The 12,359-nt window shown below is 36.8% G+C and overlaps 1 protein-coding gene across 1 annotated transcript in view; it reads left to right on the top strand.

Moving 5' to 3' along the window:
- MLIP (muscular LMNA interacting protein) overlaps window positions 1-12,359 on the top strand; it is a 202,831-nt gene that overhangs the window by 107,929 nt on the left and 82,543 nt on the right. Inside the window, exon 4 of the mRNA XM_023222970.3 lies at window positions 8,077-9,648. Coding sequence (XP_023078738.2) covers window positions 8,077-9,648 — 1,572 coding nt within the window. The remainder of the gene's footprint in view (window positions 1-8,076; window positions 9,649-12,359) is intronic.

The following is a 12,359-nucleotide window of genomic DNA, read 5'->3' as shown; positions in this document are numbered from 1 at the left end:
GAGATTATGGGGACAGAAATCAGGTTGAGAAATGGATGGGAGGTAAGGAAAGGGAGGTCATGCATTGGAGTGGTGATGTGGGAAAACCAAAATGAGATGGGCAATTTACTGGCTATGTTCCTCTGGGTGAGTTATTTGAAATCATAAACCTCAGTTTTCTCATTTGTAAAATGAGTTGATAATGTATCAACCTTACTTGTGAAGATTAAATGAGATAATCCATGCGAAGTGCCTAGAATAGTGCCTGGCCAGTGGTAGGCTCTCAATAAATGGGTTACTGTATCTAAGAAGTCTGAGATGGCAGCATGTTTTTTTGGGGTACAAAGTAACAAACATGGAGAAGGAGAGTTTCACACCTTTTTCAAATGTAGCTCAGAAGTAAGAACTGGGGAGAGGAACATGGAACATAAAAATAAGACCAAAAGAACTGACTGGGGCTAAATAATGGAGGTCCTGACATGAAATTCTGAGGAATTTGGACATTAGCACATATGTTTATTAAATAATTAGATTTTGTGGATTCATAGAAAAGGGATTACAGTAAGTTATTTGGATGGGGCATTAGACATAGAAACCCTCCATATACCCCTAGGTCTCAACTTTATAATGAAATACCCTATTCATACCAGTATACTGTATTACAACAGCCTTCATATGTCTCTCTTACCCCACTAGATTCCTGAACCCCTTGAATTTGACAAAAAATATTTTTCTCACTTCTGCTTCCCATCACCTAATACAATGACTGGAATACTGTGGGTGCTTAAAAAGTGTCTGACGAATGAACGAATAAATGAATGAATAATCCTCCTTTTCACATGATCTTGTGTTTATTAAATAGAGAATAGACGTTACATAAACCCTCTTAGTGAGCATTCAAAGCTGAAAGAAAATGGTAATAGAGTATGGAAGAGCACTTAGGACTCCTGCCTTAAAGTTAGTGCTGTTGCTCTTACTGAAGCAAATAATCTATAGCTTCTGACCCCAGAGATTTAGAGGTTGAAAACCTTGAAAGAAGCTGGGAGGTTAAACGTTCATGTTGGATTCAGCTAACTGCTGGAGGACTAGCTTGGAATGCCAAAGTACTTGCTGAAACATGGCACATTTATATTAAGAAGCTGGGAGGTAAAGTGTTCAAGGCCATCAGCTGGATGGCTCTTTGCATGCAGAACAGAGCCATCTGGGGTCTGACCTTGCATGAATAGGTGAGAGGTGACTAAGTAGTAATTCAGATTCTACATGGGCCTTCTTGGTCATATAATTGTTTTGAGCAGTTGGGTAGGATTAAACATTTAGAGGCCCTACGTTCTTTTAGGCAATGGACAAATCCCTGACCAAGTGATTTTATTTTTTTAACAACTTTTCTCCAGTGATCTTCCCACTGCTACCTCTCCATTCTTTTCTTGCTTAGGGTGAGTATATGATTTTCTCCTTTTATCTTGTTACCTTTCATAGTGAATGAAACTAGATGCACTTAGGAGAATTTTTATGAATCAGTGAGAAGCTCCAGGCTCTGCTCTGATGCTGGCAGAATCCCTATAGTCCCTGAATGGTAGCTTGTTATTTCCTCTGGGTGGATTAATTTGTACCATTAACCAGGTACAAAGGAAGAACATATCTGGAAAATCAAGTCACTTTGACAATTCCAGCAGAAAGATGATGTAGGCTTTTAAGAAGAGAGTCTCCTGACTTGTTGATGTCAAAACTTAAGACTTGTTGATGTCAGAACTTGGCTGGGGAGGTAATGACTGAATCAGAGGTCAGAGGCAATGTTCTTCCTACACCTGCCCATCCTCACTGCCCAGAGTCTAGAGCAGAATTAAAGGGGGCAATTGCTGAGGGAGGGGATCAGACCCTCTTCAAGGAGAAACTATGTTTCTGCTTCTGCATCCTGCTGTTCCTTGATCTACTAGACATTTTATTTATCTTTTATTCCTGTATGAAGGTAGTAGGCTATGCACTAGACACTAGAGGTACATAGACATATGATCTGCCTTTAAGGAATTTAAAAAGTGTACGTGCCTGGAAATAATGACAACAAAAGGTTGCATGCTCAGAAAACAGTGGGAAGCCTATGGGTAGGATGCCTAAGTCAGCCTGGACCATCAGAAAGGGTTCACAGAGGCAGTGTTGCTGAAATTTGAGGGATGAATACATTTTTGGTATTCCAGAAAGGTAATAGAGAACGAAGTACCAGCACATAAGAACAGAGTGGAAGATGAGAAGGAATATGAAAAGGACTCATCAAAAGATAAGAAATATACTAGGAAAGAGTAATGAAATAGAGGCTATAAATAAAAGTTCTGAAAAGGAGGGAGAGATTAGAAGAGTCTTGAAAAGAAATCAGGAAAGGTAAGCGATTCAAGTGCCTGTTGGGTTTAGGAAAAATAAACCATTGTAGATGGTAGTGATAACAGTTTTCCATGTAAGGGTGAAGGAGGAATCTGTTAAGAAGTTAGTGGGAAGTGTATTAGTTTTCTGTTGTATAACAGCTTACCACAAATGTAGTGACTTCACAAATTTGCCTATTTCTCCTGGTTTCTGTAGCTCAGATGTCTGGATATGGCTGAGCCATGTTCTTTGCTCAGGGTCTCTCACCAGGTTGAAATCAAGGTGTCAGTCAGGTTGGCAGAGTTTATTTCCTTGAGGCTGTGGAATTCATGGCAGCTTGCCTCTTAAAGCCAGCAACAGAGAAAAAGTATCTCTGCTGCTTTGAGTCTCTAATTCCAAAGACCTTTTTTTATTTTTATTTTCATTTTTAAAGAGCTCACTTGATTGGGTCACACCCATGCAGGATAAATGTCCCATTTAATTAACAAGTCACCTGATTAGGGACCTTTGTTACATTTGAAAAATTCCTTCACCTCTGTCATATTCTATCAGTTAGAAGCAAGTAACCATTTCCACCCACACTTAAAAGGAAGGAATTCTACAAGGCTGGGACTCTGGGTAGTCATTTTGGGTGTGTTGACTACAAGAAATAAGAAACTCAAGGCAGTGATTATATTGTACAGACTTGACTGAGAAGAAAACAACATAGGCCTGTAATTATGGAAAATACAAGATCCAGAAAGAGCTTTGGATATGTATGTATATATTTGTTTTTGTCAGTTAGCTTTTGTTGCTTAACAAACCATGCCAACATTTAGCGTTTTAAAACACAATATTTTATTTAGCTCAAAAATTTCTTGGTCAATTATTTGGGCTGTTTTCAGCTAGGTGGTTCTGCAGATATGGGCTAGATTCAGTTAATCTTTGCTGTGACTTATCCATATCAGTGATTGGCTATGGGGTTAGCTGGTGGCTGATTAGCTGTCTGGTGGCTGAGTAGTTGTCTGCTGAGATATGGTCTTATATCTTCCAGTAAACTAGCCCGAGCTCATTCATATTATGGCAATGTTCTGCACTCAACAAGCCAGTAAGCCTCAATGCACAAGTGTTTTTCAAGATACTGCTTCTTGTATTACATTTGATAATATTTTATGGGCCAAAACAAGTCATTTGGCTATCCAGATTAAAAGGTGTAATGAAAGACTTTATGTTTATGATGGAATGAATGGAAAAGAATAGAGAATTGGGGGTACTTTTACTATTCACCACCATGATATTTATTATCATGGTTTTTAAAAGATTGAGAGAATTTCTGGTTTATATCTATGTTAGGATCAGGGAGCTAGGAAAAAATTAAAAAGGATAAGTACATAGGATATGAGGAATAACTGATGAAATGAGATTCCTAAGGGGGCAAGAGTTGCTGTGATTCAGAGTACACAAGGAGAATTCACCTTTTAAAAAGTTAAAGGTTTTTCATTCATCTTTCCTTAGAATGAGGGAAAGGGAATGAAGGTGATATGACCAAAATTCGCTTTCCTGGTAATCTCAATTTTCCTTGGAGTAAAGAAATCTAGGCCATCTGTTGAGCATAATGGGAGAAACAGTAGGTTAAGGGTTTGTGGAGAACGTTAAGTTTTTGGAAAACTGTTCATCAGAACAGTAGAGGAAGCCAAGGTCCAAACAATAACAACAAAAAGAAAACACAAATCAACCAACCAAAAAATGGAGAGGTGCAGGGCCGAGATGAGACTACAGACATTGAACCCATGCTTTAACCAATCTACAGTGACTCACCCAGCCCATACATGAATTGAGAAAGCCTCCCCTTCTGCAGGGAAATTCAGTACAGGGGAAACCAGACCCACTCGGCTGGGGCTGCTGCCCTTGTACGGATGCAGTTTGAAAAACAGGTGCCGTGGTCCTGCCAATTAACAACTGGTATCAATTTTCTTTTTCTTATAGCAACTTCTAGTAGACTAGGTCTAGAAACATAATGGCAATTGCTGGGATTGGTCTAAGAATAAAGGTTTGCCAAGTTGATTGGCAAGAAACCACAATAGCTAGAATGCTGGCAGTGCTGGCAAGAAGGTTGAGATTGAACAAAGTATTACTGAAACTTAAAAAATAGGGGATGGGGGCATGAGACTGGATAGCAAGAGAGGGGCTTTGTCATGAAGGAAATATCTTTAGTTCATGATAGACACAAAGAAAACAATGATGAGGTCTTGAGCATAGGTCATCAGATTTTAAAAGTTCAATCTGGTGATGGGTTAAATAGGGTGAACTAGAAGTAAGAATACCAGAAAAGATTATTTAATGTGTTCAGGTAAGAAAGGCTGAGAATCTGCCCTGTAGCATTACAAGCATTCATCAGAGAGAAGAGGACAAATCAATAATAGTTAAGTTTCGGAGGCCAAGCTGCCATAATATGACGATTGGTATGTGACGACAAGGGAGAATCTAGGGTTTCTGCCTCATGTAGCTGTACAGATTCAGGAGGAAGAGCACAGCTATGTGTGATCCACATCTGGTGCTGTCAGAATCTCAGAAAGTATTCAGGATACTAGGTAGCAGATCAGTCACTTCAGTTTTTATTCAGATGCTTTGAAATCTCATAGAAACATCAGGGAAAACTGAATATACACAGGAGCAGTTTATTTTAGATTTACAGGCAGTAAAAATACAAGGCAGTTCTACGATAGAGATTGGTTGTTAAAATAATTGATGGTCTCTATTTTATAGGATCTGAGGGTGAATTTATGATTAGAATCATCTACTTACCTAATGATAGGGGCACATTGCATCTTCTGTTAGTGAGATTGTTGTGAATGTTTTCCAGAGTTCCAGATAGCCTTTCTAGGAGAAGAGAGTTTTGAAAATGACTTTTGAGAGAGTGTATGTCAAGGGGGACTCAAGGAACCAGCATAATTCTGGGGACTGGAAAACATGGTCATTGGTAGGTCTAGAGAGGTGTTTAAAGCAAAGAAATCAATACAGATGAGGTAAGAAATAAATGGTAAAGAAGACCTAGAACAGCTTTAAGGGAGAAGGAGTTAGAGTATCAGTAACAAACCTTGAGAACAACATAGAGGGTTATGAATGGTAGAGGAAGAAGAGATGGAAATAATTTGTATTAAATAGATGCCAATAGGGAAATTTGGGATCACTAATAAAGGGATTTACAGGAAGAGGTAAAATAAAGGACTGATTCTGAGCTACTGACTGAGAATTTGACAGGTGCCCATTTTTTCTTTCTGTATACATATTTTCATGCCTTTACTTGCTCTTTTTAAAAATTTATTAATTAGGGAAACTCAAAAAAATCAATCTTTTTATTAAAAAATGAATCCTTCACTCCTGAGAATTTTAGAAAATATGGTGTCACATTTTTATATTAGTACAAATTAGGATAATATTGTGGTATATTTGTAAGTTAGAAATGAATATGTTGCATATACTTATTAATATATTAAGTAAGAAAATATAAAAATTATGTGCAGACTAATATAAACATGGTAAACATCTTTAGACTTTTCAGAGCCTTTCTCTTAGAAGTTCCTCAAAAATCAATGTTTTAAATATATTAGAAAGTATAATAAAATTCTGAGATACTTATATTAGGTAAAATATTAATTAATATAGTAGAATGTTTGGTCATTAGAAGCCATAGTTTTGAGGAAGTTGGAAAGGTTAATCTTTTCCTCTGAATGAGACGCTAATGATTACAGCTCTATGGTCTTAGCATAGTGATAATTTGGTGAATAATCAGGGCAAATAATTGAGTTTGTCATATACATTAAAGTTATTTGGAAACAGCAGAACTGAAAAGGTAATGAGAGTTTTGTGACTGCCGTTATTAATTTACAGAATTCTTTACCAAACAGCTATTCTAGGCATAGTACAACAAGCAAAGACACACTACACAGTCTAGAATTGTTTCTATATTCTTTTCATTAGGAGAGATCAATTATAGGAAGCAATTAGAGAAGACTTTGCATTTGTGGTTAAAAAAAAATCTGAATATACTATTTACCCTAAGAGAACAATTTCTTAAACATTAATTACATATTTAACTACAAATGATTGCATAACTCCAGATAAGACATTGTCATGCTTGTAGTGACAGAAACATTCAGCTGCCCAGCTAGTAGTGTTTGGATTTAAATATATCTCTAACCACATGAATCAGTTACATAAACATTGGCTAAGCAGCGTTGTTTCTAAGTAAAACTTATAAGAGTGAATTGCTAAGCTTTCTTCCTCCATTTGATTCAATTCTGGTTGACTTTCAATTATATCTGATTTTCTCATATTCTGGGTTATGCTAAAATATTCAGGTATTATTTATGTAGCAAGAAATGTATGTATTCTTCCATACTGCAAGGATGCATATAAATATATATATAAAAGAAAGGACTATTTTGGGTATGTTTACTTAGAAACTTGGAAGTTTGGGATGAGTTGCTTGAATCTGCCAGTTTTAAATTTTTTAGAGATTAAAACTATATGACATGAAAACCTCTGCATTAGGTCTGATGGAAATCTGAAAATGTTATAAGCAAAATCAATAAATATCTTTTACTTTATTTGTAAAGATTTTGCTAAGTTTGATTGTTACGTTTATATACATTTTCCTGCTATGTGCTTAATGCAACATCTATATGTAAATCTTAATATTTATTGAAATTTTAAATGATTGATATTCCCTAAATTCTTTATTAGGCATGCATGTTTATATTTCTTTTATATATTGACATAATCAAATCAATGACTTTTAAGGGAAACCTCTGTTTAAAAGGTGTTCTAAATATTTATAACTTCAGTACTTATCTTAAAGTACTAGATGATTTTTAAAATGGTACAAGGCTACCTACGTCCAGTTGTTTCACAGGCTCTCCCTAGCTTCTCTCGTAAAATGATGAATTGTTCTTTATTTCCGCTTTATTTAGTTTCTTTATTTCCTCTTTATTTGGATTGGTGGGTTTCCTTGTTTCAGGTGGATTATATTTGTAAAGTGTTCTGGCTTCTTTTGATACAAGAGAGCCTATTTCTTCCAGCATAACCCAAATCATTTGTTAAATATTCATTGTATGTTCATGTTAAATATTCATTCTGGCAAATAATTAGGAAAAATAAGCTAAAACTTCCTGTCTAATTTGGGCTTTGCTTTCACTCCCTCAATTTATCATTCTGTGTTGATATTGGGTGTTTCATCTTTTGAATTCTAGGCACTTTTCCAAGTTCACAGCATGTAGGAGTTAAGTAGTAGAAACTTAGAATTTTAAACCCTTGAAGTGTGTTAAAATTTTTTTAAGGCTTGTAGTCGTTATTATAATATCATGCTTTATATTCTTACAACAGAAGAAAATAGTTTTCCAAAGTGAAATTTGCAATTTATACTGATGGTGATTTAAATCTTTCCAAATCACACAATTCAAAATGAAGATAACCATTTTAGATGATGTCGACGAATTATCTTCCAACTATGCAATATAATTTTATATTGATTTCATTCTGTGGGATAAATGAGGTATAGGATGTAATACTTCACAGCTTATTTGTATCTTATTTCAAATTCAAAGCAAGTCCTCATTAGCAAAACAGAATTTCCTTCATTTTTACGGAGGTTTAAGTTGCCTCCTTTTGTGTAAATTGTTTGTATAATCGCACAAGTGACAAGAATATTTTGATCGTTTCAGAAATAATGTCCTATTTCAATCTGTCTATTTCTCTTTCCTCTAGTTAACTTCTTCTTCCACTACCTCTGAGCAGCTTGCCTGTAAACCACCTGCTTTCTCCTTTGTTTCTCCAACTAATCCGAACGCACCACCCGACCCAGTTAACCTCGAGGGAGCCTCTGTCCTAGAGGAGTTCCACAGTAGGAGGCTGGATGTCAGTGGGGCCGTGGTGGAAGAATCAGCTACGTATTTTCAAACTACTGCTCACTCTACACCCTTTTCTGCATCGAAGGGCACCTCCTCGACGTTACTGTTTCCCCATTCCACTCAACTATCAGGTTCTAACTTACCCAGTTCAACTGCGGCAGATCCAAAGCCTGGACTGACCTCTGAAGTTCTCAAGAAGACAAGTTTAACCTCGCATGTCCTTAGTCGCGGAGAAAGTCCGAGAACCTCTTCTCCTCCACCGTCCTCCAGTGCTTCTCTGAAGTCGAATTCAGCCTTGTACATACCAGTCCGCATTGTCACGCATTCACTGTCTCCGAGCCCCAAACCATTTACCTCCTCTTTCCACGGCTCTTCTTCCACCATCTGCAGCCAAATGTCATCTAGTGGAAATCTTTCAAAGTCAGGGGTAAAATCCCCGGTGCCTTCCCGGCTTGCCCTTCTCACTGCCATTCTCAAGTCAAACCCTTCCCACCAAAGACCCTTTTCCCCTGCATCCTGTCCCACCTTCTCTCTCAACTCCCCGGCCTCTTCCTCGCTCACACTTGATCAAAAAGCAAAGCAGACCCCACCAACGCCTAAAAAATCTCTCTCAAGTTGTTCCCTGAGAGCCGGGTCTCCAGATCAAGGGGAACGCCAGGTTTCTGAGTTGACCCAGCAATCTTTTCACCTGCCTGTTTTCACCAAGTCTACTCCACTTTCTCAGGCGCCCTCCCTCTCTCCTACAAAACAGCCTAGTAGCAGCCTTGCTTCCATGAATGTAGAGAGAACACCATCACCTACTTTGAAGAACAATACCATGCTTTCCCTGCTACAAACCAGTGCATCCAGTTCTGTGGGTCTTCCTCCTGTTCCACCAAGCTCTTCTCTTTCCTCTTTGAAGAGTAAACAGGATGGTGACCTCAGGGGTCCAGAAAACCCCAGAAACATTCACACCTACCCTTCTACATTAGCCTCATCTGCTTTGTCTTCTCTGTCTCCTCCTATTAATCAAAGAGCTACGTTCTCTTCTTCAGAGAAATGTTTCCATCCTTCCCCAGCTCTCTCAAGCCTGATAAACAGATCTAAAAGAGCATCATCCCAACTATCTGGCCAGGAACTGAGTCCTTCAGCTCTTCCTTCACTCCCTATCTCCAGTGCTAGCTCTGCCTCTCTTCCCAACTTGAGGTCCTCTTCTCTCCCTCGTGCCAACCTGCCCACCCTGGTGCCCCAGCTCAGTCCCTCAGCTCTGCATCCACATTGTGGCAGTGGTACCCTGCCTTCAAGACTTGGGAAATCCGAAAGCAGCACCCCCAACCACAGGTCACCTGTTTCAACCCCATCACTTCCCATATCTCTAACAAGAACAGAGGAGCTGATTTCACCTTGTGCATTGTCCATGTCAACAGGCCCAGAAAATAAGAAATCAAAGGTATTTTTTGCATGTTGCATGGTGCATGCTTATTTTGAAACAGGGAAGAATCTTTTTTCCCCCCAAGGCAGAAATCAATAATTATAGTATTAATTGTGCTCCTACAAGAAGGAAGAAAAAGTGCAAGAGGGTACCAGGACTTGGTATACTTGAATGTGTAAATGAATTATAATCTGTATAGAATTATGTGTTTCAGTCAAATTCTTTGATTTTGAAAATCCTCTTTCTCTTCCTAATGTCTTATATCTATGACTCCAAGAGTATTATTATACCATTGGCCCTAATGACAGAATTAAAAGAAAATAGTTGAGATTCAGGACTATAATATGTTTCTCATGGTTTATTAACAGGGACCCTAGCATCTATCCAAATATCCTGTACTGATGGAATAGTAGGATTAATATAAAATGGAATATTATCTTAGATCCAGGCCTGTGACATAGTCAAGCCCATTCTCCTAGCAGAAGGCAACTCTACACTAAGGCATGCTGGCTTCCCAACTATTCTCAAGTAACTCAGATTGTGGATCACCCACACCCAGAATTTGATAGCTGTTATATCAATAAAATAAAACAATTAAAGTGCCTGCATAAGAAGGGGTAGTGATTTTCAGCTCAGTACATTGAAATAATGTAGTTTTAGAGCTTTGAAATACCATGGAGAGTATGTTTCACTGTCACTTTACAGATGATGAATGTCATGTTGAAGGGATAAAGTGACCCTCATTATCTTGTAAATGATGTCACAATACAATTCAAGTCACAAGCATGCATTAAATACCTACTATGTGTGTACCACTACACTAGCTTTCTTTGGCGTGTGTGTGGTTTCTTTTAAAGGGAAGTAAGAGATTTTTTTTTTTTTTTGTCTTAGAACAATTCAATTTTAATCAGTAGAAAAAACATACACAATTTGGAGAGGCTACATACAGTTATTAAAACTACAATACAGCTAGAAAACCAATGTAAGGCAAAATTAAATGTGTAAGTCAGATTATAAATAATCATCAACTGAGTTCAATATAACAGGAGTAATGTGATGGAACATGGTTAATAAGGGAAGTTATAAAAAAAAGTCAGGCCTGTCGGAAATATTTAGGATTTAACTTAATGAAGAGGAAAGAAGTTGGCATTTCAGAAATGGAAAACAACCTGACCAAATATACAGAAGATGATCCCAGAAGGCTGTGTGTGGAGACGTAAGACGATTGGCCTTATAATCTGATAGTAATAATAGCAGCAATATCAAATGCTTTCTGTGAGTCAGGAACTATGCTAGTATATAAAATAGTTGAAAAATTAATTAAAATGGATTACATCAGTTAAGTTTTATAACTATATGAAGTTGATAATACTATTTTCCCTATTTTGTACACCAAGAAACTGAAGTTCAGTGAATAATTGTCCAGGTCATGGGTCTGTTACGGAGCTGACATTTATATAATATTAAGTCTGTTGATTCTTGAAGCCGTGTTCTTTCTTACTACGATTTATTGCTACAAAGAAATAACTCATGTTAGCGATTTAGTCTGACTTTATAATTCTCATGAAGAAAATCATTATTAAGGAATTATAACCAGAATTCCCAATTTATATAATTTTGGGTTCATTTACAAAATGTATTGGAGATTAAGTCCTTGCATTTTAAACATTCAAAGCAAATGAGATGGATAAAATTTAACTTTTTCTGTGATTCTAAATTGAAAATCCTTATTTGAGGTAAATTGACCTGCTTATTATATTTTAAATACATATATGTGATTATAAAATGTATTTGTAGAGTATTTAAAAAGAACTGACAATCTAATCGTTACTGTTTCCTGAGTGCATTAACTATCATTTTTTAAACCATGCTGCCATATACTTATTCTTTTTGTTTTGTGAAAAGTGATTTTACTCTAGAAGCTTTTTCAAAGCATTTCTGTGTGTGTTTCATTGCACTTTATGCTTTCTCCTGTTTTGCATACAGTCAGAGAGTTGGAAGAGGGTGAGCCCCAAAGGGCTTTTGATACATTAAAGGCCTGTTTATTGAAGACCTATTGTTTTTGGGCTTTCTTCTTGCACCCAACATTGAAAAATTTTCAGCATTTGCTTTTTACTTTGTAAAACATTTCCAAGTAAAGAAAACTCAAAGAAATGCAAGGTAAATTTGATGAACAGGAAAATAAGAAGAATGATTATAATTTAACTGCCAGTAAAAATATCAATCGATTTCTTTGAACAGAAAAATAAAGCTTCTTATCATGGGTAAAATTTATAATAACTTCTGCAAAAATAGAATAGTACGGACTATGAGTCAATGCTATTCTTTTTCATGTTTATTTCCTCCTTGCATCTTGCTGTATTATCTCTTTAGGTAAAAATCAGAAAGTCGGCCTACTTTTTTTATTGCAATCTATTATTTTCAGAAATAGTATCTTGAGTATAAAAAACGTATTAAAATGGATGTGGAATAGATAAGTCTTACCCTGATCTCTTTTGATGTTTGACTAGTGTTTAAATTGGTAACATTATTTTATAGAATGATAGAAAGAAATAGACAAAAGCTGTGTGATGTCGAAGAATTTATATGCTTTCATGGGTTGTTTCTTGTCTTGCTCCTTCCGGTGTGGTGCTAAGCTGAGCACAGGGCTCTTTTTGAAATCAAAGAACTTTAGATTTAGGTCAGCTTTACTCACTCCCAGATTCTGAAATAATAGGAATCATAGAATA

This window comes from Piliocolobus tephrosceles, chromosome 5, assembly GCF_002776525.5.
Source record: "Piliocolobus tephrosceles isolate RC106 chromosome 5, ASM277652v3, whole genome shotgun sequence".
NCBI lineage: Eukaryota > Metazoa > Chordata > Mammalia > Primates > Cercopithecidae > Piliocolobus > Piliocolobus tephrosceles.
This window is presented reverse-complemented; position numbering and strand designations above follow the sequence as displayed.